Source organism: Rhinolophus sinicus, linkage group LG07 (genome assembly GCF_036562045.2).
Source record: "Rhinolophus sinicus isolate RSC01 linkage group LG07, ASM3656204v1, whole genome shotgun sequence".
NCBI classification, from domain to species: domain Eukaryota; kingdom Metazoa; phylum Chordata; class Mammalia; order Chiroptera; family Rhinolophidae; genus Rhinolophus; species Rhinolophus sinicus.
The window spans coordinates 21,465,501-21,475,193 of record NC_133757.1 but is presented as its reverse complement, the minus strand read 5'-3'; the positions used below and the strand labels follow the sequence as shown (position 1 = coordinate 21,475,193).

The window sequence follows — 9,693 nt, the reverse complement described above, 5'->3', positions numbered from 1 at the left end:
CCACCTCTTATAGCTGACAGAACCACTTAGTTCAGAGTTGGTGGTTCTCCGATGGTTTGTCCCTGAGGTCTGTTTCCCCAGCTTGGCCAGCAACTCAATGTCCTAGGTCCAGTCTGTATTTATCAAAAGACCTCAGATGTTATGTGTCCAGTAACTGGACATCCTGGATTTTTTGTTTTGAGCCATTCATTGCCCCTTCACATCTGACTGAGAGTGGAGGAACAAGTGCTCGGGTTCCTAATCTCACTTCATTTATTTAATCATCCCTGTACTCATTAAATTGTTTTTCTTGAGCTTTTATTAAGTGCCAGGCCCCATCCTGGCACCCAGGGAGATCAATGTTCTTGCTTTACCGTTTCTCTTGTTTTCAAGACCACGTTCCACTGTCTGTGAGAGGGCGAAGTCCAACCCCTGGAGTCCCACCTCTGCCTGACATCTTAATGCCACCTGCATCCGGGGGCCCCCCGCTCCACAGATAGTTTCTGGCACCCGGGAACGCGGACCACCTCTGGCTGAACAGGCGCGCGCGTGTCACTAAGACGCTCATTCACCGGCGCAGCTGTCACCATAACAACCGGTGTGAGGGAATCCTAGCGACGGCTGGGGGCGGGGGTGGGGGCGACGGTGGCTGGAGCGTGGCGGCCGGGGGAGACCAACCACCGCGGGAGCGCCCAGCAAGCCCCGCGCTCCACGGAGCCCCGCTCCATGCAGACCCGCCGGCGGGAGGGCGCCACGCACGTCGCCGCAGCGGCCGTCCCCGCGGGCGGGGACCGAGCCTGCCGCTGAGCTGCCGAGCCGCTGGACAGGCCGAGCCGCTGAGCGCCGGGAGCCCTGACTCTATGGCCTTGGGGGAGCGCGCCGGAGCCACCGCGCCGCCCACCACCAGCCAGAACCCGAGCGCCAGCTGGAGGAAGGGGGCAGCCCCGGGCACCGCCGGCCCGGACTCAGGGGCCCTCCCGCGGCCCCCGCCCCCGCCGCCGCCGCGGGCAATGGCAGGCAGGTAGCCAGCTCGCGCGAGGACCCTCGCGGCGGGCAGGACCCGCAGAGGACCGCGGAGCCCAGAGAGAGGGAGGAGAGGAGCGGCCGGCCCGCCCCCGGCCGCAGCCCCACCGGGGCCCTCCCCCGGCGGCGCGCTCCGGCGCGCGCACACACACGCGCTCTGTACCTCCGCTCCTGCCCAGCCTCTGCTGCCCTCTGCGAGTGCCGAATCCCCTGGGGCCTGATGCCATGGGTAACAACTTCTCTAGTATCCCCTCTCTGCCCCGAGGAAACCCGAACCGGCCGCCGCGGGGCCACTCCCAAAATCTCAAAGGTAAGGCTCCGCGCGCTGGGCGCAGCTGGAAGACTGGGGCTCAGGTGGAGGGCAGCGAGAGGTGGACAGTGTGGTTAGGGAGGATGGGCAGGTGCCACCTGTTGTGTGTATTTGGAGACAGGAGATGCCATGGAGGTAGGCTCAGGCTGGGGGCGGCCGGTGGTGATGATGGAAATCCGGAGGATGGCGTTTGGAGGGGTCTACGCAGTTCTCCCTGCCAGCACTGGGAACGTCACTGGAGTTCCCAGGCCGTGATGCTTGGTGAGCGTGTAGGCGTGAAGAAGGGTATTTGCCGGGTGGATAGGGCAGTGTGGTGTGAGGCTCAGGCCGGACAGTTGTGCTTTTCAGGGAGGCATCACAGTCTCCGTTTCCATCTGCCCAGGGCTGGAGAGGTCTTGCTGGAAGCACTAGTTGCATTTCCAATTGGTGGGATCCAGGACTGATTTATAGTAGCCTGGAAGAAGGGGCCAAAGCTGATGGCTTCCGGGGTCCTCTGCAGCTATTGACTTTTGCATTCACTGAATCAGCTTGATTTCTGCTTCCCCCAAAGGCCTAATGTCCAATTGGGTTCCTAGAAAGGAGGTGCTGGGAGCCTTGAAACAGGAAGGTTTACCAGCAAAGTCTTTGCTGTCTGAGTCCCTGACCCACCAGCACCCTCAGGGAGGCCCTAGGGCCAGTTTTTGTCCCTGCAGCTTCCAGTGCTGTCTCTGACCTTTGCAAGACAGAACTGAGTCCTCCTGGGCTCTCAGATCCCACTGATTCCCCTCAGGAAGCTACTTTTCTATTATTCTCAGAACTAGCCGGCACTTGTCCTGGCATTCTGGGCATTCTGGTGGCTGAGGACCAGGAAGGGGGAACAACGCACTCCTTCAGACCCCCAGGTTATGAGAAGGGTGATAGCAATGCCCTTTGACAGAGTATTGATGGTAACAAAGAATTTTCACAAACAGCTTTTCATGTGAGCAAGGAAAGTGGTCTAGGGAGTCAGCAGAGCTAATAAGACCCGTTTTAAAGTTGAGGAGAACCATTGCTTGCTTCAGGTTCCCAAAGCCAGTGAGAGGTAGAGCTAGGCTGCAGACCTGTATTTTCTGACTTGGAATTCTGTCCTCTCTTTTGCTGGACAGTTAACCTTCAAGACTGGGGGAGAGGAGGAGAGACGGGACCACCGTCCTGCATTCTAACTCCAACCCTTTCAGAACTTCAGCTCTCACTCGGCTCGGGAAAATCAATGGGTTTGTTGTGTCTTTCTGGAAATTAATATGGCGGTACACGTCAAGACCTTTTAAAATATCGTATTCATTGGCCTTGTGATTCCACCTAGAGGAATTGATCCTAAGGAAATGGAGATGCAGGCAAATACTTATGCACTAGGTGAGGAAGTTCATGGCCGTGTTATTTATACCAGGATCATGTGATCATGGTATAAACACCCTGTGATCATGGTATAGCCTCCTGGTGGAATATTATGCAATCTTTAAAACTGTATTTTTGAAGAATATTTGATGACTTGGGACAAGGCTCACAGCAGCGTAAGGACAGTTGAAAAAGCAGGATATGAAGTTGTATAAACTGTAAGATCCCAATTTCGTTAAAAAAAAAAAAAAAATGACCTGAATGCCAAAAAAAATCAACCATGGAAAGAAAGTTTCCAAAAGGTTAAGAGTGGTTTCCTCTAGGTAACGGGATCACATAAGACTCTGTCTTTTCTTTTTTTATATTTTGCTCGTTTCAAATATTTCTACAATAAGCAAATACTGTTTTTTTAATAATTGGAAATAAGCTCTGTTAGCACATGTAAAGACTGTTTCTGCGCGTTGGAAACAGATTCCTAATGATGAAAGAAGATGTGGACGTCATCCAGTTCAGTGTCTCCCTTACAAGTGAGAAGAATGAGGGGAATGGACAGTGATTAATTGGCCCAGTTTACTCAGTGGGTCAGTCCAGAAAAGGTGGCAAAGCCCGGCTAAGTCCTTCAAGGGTGGGGTTAGCTGGGGGCTCGTGAGTTGACTTGGTGCTTTAATGCTCACAAACTACCCAAAAAGGCCCTGCCCCATCCTTGAATCCTAGGGAAGCTCAGAGAACACCTCCATAATTGTACCTTTTTTTCACCTGAAGTTTGGGCTTGTGGGGATGTGAGGTCTCTGAGGCGGGGGTCTTTGGCAAGGGAGAGAGTGGGCAGGAGAGGCTCTGAGGCTCTCTCACCACCTGGCCCCCACCCTAGCTTCCTCCACCGGACTCCACCCCTGGCTGACCTGGGAAACCCCACTTCTGCTGCCTCCCTGGGACTAAACGGTGGAGAAATTCTCTCCCGGCAGTCTCCCTCCCCCATCCATTTCCCTTCTGGCTCAGTTTACCGAAGTCCACTCTTCCCCGCCTCTACCCACACACCTGCTGGAGGTGGCCATGAGAATTTTGATTCTGCTCCTTCTAAGCCTAAGACGAAGGCCCAGAGCATGCCCATGAAGGCCACCTGTGGGTTCCCTCCATCCTCCATCCAGGGTCCTGATGCTCCTTCTCAGCCTGACTTCTCCCCATCCTAATAGAGCCATCAGCTTCCCTCTGTGATTGTTTTAGTGTTCACTCCAAATTCCCTTCTGACTGTATCAGCACTGACCGAGGAGTCTTCCCTGATATATCAATGGTCATCCAGATCCATTCCACTTGTATTGGTGTTGACCTTGGTACTGGCTGTGATTCTAAGACTGTCCACCTAGAGTTCTGCTAGATTGTTTCAGTCCTCGCCCAGAATTCAGTTCTAATTCTTATCACTGTCCATGTAGAAATTTGCTGGGGGCAGGGAACTCTCGATTTTTTCTCTCCTATAATTGCAATTTGTATTGATTTCTCATCATTTTAATGAAAACAACTGGAAGGAGCCTGGTGTAATAGGGACCCTGGGACTCACTGGAGATCTAAGATTGGTCTGGCTGTCAAGCTGACTTGAAACAAGGCTCGTCCATCACCTGTCAGATGGCAGACTGTGTGGTCTTCTTCCTGGAGACACAGTGACCTCACTGCACTGCTGGTGATTCCCACTGGGGTCTGAGCAGTGTTGGTCTGGAGTGTCCAGGGGAGAGGTCCTGGGTATAGCTCTAGGCTTAGGACCAACAGACAGCTACAATGAGCTGCTGTGTGCCTGGCTCAGAGGTGAGGGCTCCTGACGTTCACAGGCTGAACATCTGCTTGAAAAGGCAAGGCTGAGGGAGGGAATGGGGTCAAGTACTTGGTTGGGTTGTTGAAATCCCAGATGTGTGTGGGCAGAGGTCAGAAATGGGGGATTAAGGAAGGATTTGAGCTGGATGTGGAGGGAACTGCAGAAATTGGAGAGATGGCAAGGGGTGCAGTGGGAGTCCTAGAGTGTGGGGAGGAGGGTGAGGGAAGGGACATACAGAAAAGACTTGGAGGTAGGAATGGGTAAGTGTGTATACAATCTCAGTGAAGGGCACAGGGTGACTGGGCAGGGGGTTCATGCTTCCTGGAGATGGATAAGAGAATCAAGGTCTTCCTCCTTCCCCAGCTCTTTCTGAGCACCTGCCTGCTTGGGAGAAAAGTAACTAGGAAATCTTTGGGGAGGACTCCTCAGCCCCAGTGGTCACCTATAGATGGGGATTGGATGGGCCACCTCCCGTCTTTTTTTTATTGTGGTAAAAGTCACATAACATAAAATTCACCATTTCAACATTTTAAAGTGTACAATTCAGTGGCATTTTGTACATTCACAATATTGAGCAACCACCATCTCTATCTAGTTCCAGAACATTTTCATCACCCCAAAAGGAAAGCCTGTAAGCAGTCACTTCCCCTTATCCACTCCCCTGAATCCCTGGCAACCACTTTCTGTCATGGATTTGCCAATTCTGGGTGTTTCATATAAATAGAATCGCACTGTATTTGTCCTTTTGTGTCTGGCTTCTTTCACTTAGCATGATGTTTTCAAGGTTCATCTATGTTGTACGAGGTCTGACAATTAAGTTCACGAACTCATCCTAGAAAAAGTGCTGCATACCTCATTGCTGAATATCATTATGGTCACCTTCAAAGTATCCCCTTGGAAAGCTATGCACCGAAGCCGGCACCTAGTCCACCCTTTAAAGCAATTTTGGAATTCTTTTTCTGGAATGGCCATCACAGCTGTCATCGTATTACCTTTGATGTCCTGAATGTCACGAAATGTCTTCCTTTCATTAGTTCCTTTATCTTCGGGTAAAGAAGGAGGTCATTGGGGGCCAGATCAGGTGAGTAGGGAGGGTGTTCCGATACAGTTATTTGTTCACTCGCTAAAAACTCCCTCACGGACAGTGCCGTGTGAGCTGGTGAATTGTCGTGATGCAAAAGCCATGAATTGTTGGCGAAAAGTTCAGGTCGTCTAACTTTTTCACACAGGCTTTTCAGCACTTCCAAACAGTAAATTTGGTTAACTGTCCAGTTGGTACAAATTCATAATGAGTTATCCTTCTGATATAAAAAAAGGTTAGCAACATTGAAGTTCATGAACTTAATTGCCAGACCTCATAACATGTCTTCTTTCCTTTTTGTAGCTGAATAATATTCCATTGTATATATATATATATGCCACATTTGGTATATCCATTTGTCAGTTGATTGATATTTGAGTTGTTCCCACCTTTTGGTTATTGTGAATTTTGCTGCTATGAATGTGTGTATAAGTTTTTGTTTGAACACCTGTTTTCAGTTCTTTGTCGTATATAACTAGGAGTGAACTTCCCATCTCTTCAAAGCTGGTACTTATTGAATTGGACATTTCACAAAGCCACTGGTTATGACAGCTGCAGGGAGATTGTCCCCCTCCAGGTTTGGCTGGGTGTGACATTGTTTCCAGAATCTCTTTTCCATCCTGGCTGAGGCTCCTGGCCCTGAAGGAGGAGCCTCTGCCTTTGGCCGATGAGCCTTAATTCTTTGAGGTGGGCCAGAGTGAGCCACCGGAACTTTTCTGCAGACCCTGCCCTTCCTCCGTGCTCTCTGAGGGTGGTGGTGCTGTAGTCCTACCTATTTTCCAGCCTTCACATTCTCTCTGCTACTTCCTGATCTGGTTCCTTATCCCAGATATTGCCAATAGCTGGCCTCTTTGCCTTCAGTTCCTCTTTTGATGCTGCTAGAGTGAGCTGTCTAAAGCAGTCCTTTCATCACGCCCCTCCCCTATCCACAGCCTCCAAGGTTATGACCCAGATTGCCATAATCAGATATTCAAGGTCTCAGTCCTTTGGCCAACCCACAGATATTCCCACAGCCCTTGTCTGGGCTCCTTCCTTGGTTGTCACGATGCTTGCAGGTTAGGTGAGCTCATCCAGCGCCACCCCCAGTGATGCAGCAAACAGACCTGGAAAAGGGGGCTGGAGTCCTCTTCTGACCCTCCAAACTTCAGAGAGTCTGTACTGAGACAGCCCCCATGTTGAACCCTGAACATGCCTTGTTGATTTTTAGTTCAGTCTGACCTCTGAACCCTGTATTGTTAATCATAACAGTAATATTTTTAGCTACTGTGTGTTGGGTGGTTACTGTGTGCCATGTACTTACATGGAGATTATTTAGATTAATATCCTCCTGACAAGCTACTGAGGGAGGTATCGTCACCATTTTATAGATGGGGAAAGAGAGGTTAAGTAACTTATTGCAGACTACATAGTTAGTAACTGATGGAGCTGGGGTTGAAACCCAGGGCTCTCTGACTTTCGAGCTCCCTGTTGTGAATGGTAAACTATCCTGCCCCCATAGAACTCAGCCTTGGTGAGTTCTGTCTTCCATTGTGAGAAAGAAACTGGGGAACAATCTTCTGGTCTCTGGACAGAGCTCCAGAGGAGGGAGAGGGAGTAGCAGGGAGGTTTGGATGCTCCTTCCCAGCCCCCTGCCCCATACACCTGCCCTGCAGGGCTTTTAGCCAGGTAGACCTGTCAGGCAGCTATTGGTCACTTTCAAAGGAACTTTCTGTTTCTTTGGGCCAGTGTTTCTCAAAGGGAGGTTTTTCTACTGCCTGTATCAGCATTAGCATCACCTGGAAGTGTGTCGAAATGCACACACGAAATGTGTGCTGCTGCTCACAAAGGCCAGACCCATTGTCTCAGAATATCTTGGGGATGGGGTCCCCAAACCTGCATGTTTAACAAGATCCCCAGGTCATTCTGATTTACCCCAAGGTCTGAGAACTATCAAGACTGTGGGGCCTCAGAACAGTTTCACTCTGACACCCTTGGAGTTGGTGAGATCAGACATCTCAGAAGAGGGGAACCTGGAGTTGGATAGAGAAGAGTTGGAATGGAGTTATAAGGGTATCTCGCTGAGGGCATGGCAGCGAAGGTGTGGAGGCAAGAAAATGCAAGGTGTGTGCAGGGCCAATGAGCAATTCCTCCCGCCTGGGGTGTGGGGCAAACAGGTCAATCTTTGAAGGTAGGCTGGGGCCAGATCTTGGAAGGCCTCTGATGTCAGAATGAACGGTTTAGACTTTGTCATGTAGGCAATGGGAGCCATGAATGGCTTTTGAGCAGAGGAGTGTAGTAATTTCATTTAAATACTAACAAGAGCAGCTGCAGAATACAGGCTGAGGGGAGGAGGGAATGACGCATCTTGAGCTGCTGGGAGGTGAGTGGAGGCTGCAGGACTTCTGTCTTAGGCCTAGCTCATAGGGCTGGTGGGACAGGCAAGCTGATGACTCCATCTAGGAATCATGCATCTGGAAGCATTTCTGACCTATGGCTCTGGTCAGCAGGGCCATTGCTCATCAGGAAAAAAAAAAAAGCATTTTTAAGAAGCCTAAATTTTGATCCTGTGTACTATGCTGAGTGGATTCATGTAGGTTAATTCATTTAATCTCCCAATAAATGTGAGATAGGTATTATTCCCATTTTATAGGTGAGAGGGTTGAGACTAATGGATGTGAAGAATTTTATCCTGAAACACTGAACTAGGAAATGGCAGAGCTGGGATTTCTACCCAGGATACTAAAGCCCATGAGGGAGAAAATTTGTCTTGGAGGGAATTTCTGCATACTGGGGCCCTCTTTTCCCTGACCCTCTTGGATGGTATGTGCCCACTTCCAAGATGTGCATACTGGGGCCCAGGCATTGGCTCTAGAGCTCAAGATGGAGGTAGGATGAGCACGAGTGGTAACAGAAGGAGGAAGAGTGAGGGAGGAAGGAGGGCAGGAGCTGGTCGCTGCCCAGGGGACGCCTCCCCCCTGTGTACCAGCTTGCCTGGGCCTCTTTCCTGTTGGTCTGTGACTCTCTTGTTCTTGGTCCTGCACATCCAGGAGCTAGAGGATGAGGGGCTGCTTCTCACTGAGCCGGTTGCTTTGGCAACGCTGGGCAGGATGCAAGTGGTCTCCTTGGTAACACCTGGGAAACCTGCCTGCAGAGATAGAGAGAAGTGGACTGGCCAGCAGTCAGGCTGGGTGGTGCAGGCAGAGCCAGGCCAGGCCGCTGAGACCTAGGCTTGTGAGGAGGGTCAGGCTTATGGAATAGCCTGAGCTTCCTGTTGGCCATTTTCCAGAGGCCTTGGGAGCCTGCCTGGTGAGACCAGAGGTGCTAATAGGCAGCCCAGGAAGTGGAAGGAGATGGGGGTGGGGGTGGGAAGGGGGGAGACTGAGTCCCTGGATGACAGATCCAGCTACAAGGTTTATTAAAAGATGCTTATCAGAGGTCATTACCCAGATTCTGCTGCTTCGGGAAATGAGCAGGTGCTGACGCCTGTGGGGGGGTGGGGGTGGGGGTGCAGAGAGAAAAGACGGGTTGGGAGAGGAGGAGGAACTAGAGCTAGTCACTGAGAGGCAGGTGGGAGGCCTTGGCTTTCTGCTCTGGCTGCGGTTCTGGGTACAGGTGGGGCACTGTGCTGGGCTCTAGGACTGAAGTTCTCCCAGGGTGGGAGTTGGGATTCCAGGGATGCTCTGATGAGGAGGGCTCATTCTGTTGTTTAACAAATGCACGTGAAGCATCAGCGATGGGCCAAATGCTCTCGTAGGCATGAGGACGCGGTGGTACACAGAAATGATGAAGGTTCACTGCCAGGGAACTTCCTGTCCAGTGGGGGAGGCAGATGGGAACAAAAATGAATCAGAATATGATAACAATTGCTAACATGCTGTGTGCTAGAGCCTGTGCTGAGCTTTTTTACACCTATTCTCTCATTTAATCTGTAAAACAGCCGTGTGAAGTATGATGATTAACCCCATTTATGGATATATAAACTGAGGCTCAGAGAGGTTGAGTAACTTGCCCAAGGTCACATGGCTGGTATGAGATAGAGCTGGGATTCTAGTCAAGATATCTCTGATTTTGTAGTTCGTTTTTTCTCTCTTTCTTTCATTCTTGTTTAATAACCTTTTTATTGTAGAACAGTTTTAGATTTAGAGTTATTGCAAAATAGCGTAGAGA

At 50.5% G+C, this 9,693-nt stretch overlaps 1 protein-coding gene across 3 annotated transcripts in view; it reads left to right on the top strand.

Moving 5' to 3' along the window:
* Window positions 1–557: 557 nt before the first annotated feature.
* The window catches only part of NEURL1 (neuralized E3 ubiquitin protein ligase 1), a 62,307-nt gene continuing 53,171 nt past the window's right edge, over window positions 558–9,693 (top strand). The window contains exons 1-2 of one of the 3 annotated variants that reach the window (XM_019725053.2): window positions 558–1,312; window positions 2,437–2,544. In XM_019725053.2, the coding sequence (XP_019580612.1) occupies window positions 1,228–1,312; window positions 2,437–2,544 (193 nt within the window). In that variant the 5' untranslated portion in view covers window positions 558–1,227. Of the gene's footprint in view, window positions 1,313–2,436; window positions 2,545–2,637; window positions 2,684–9,693 lie in introns of those variants that run through there. The other 2 variants (XM_019725055.2, XM_019725057.2) reach the window with 2 other exon arrangements.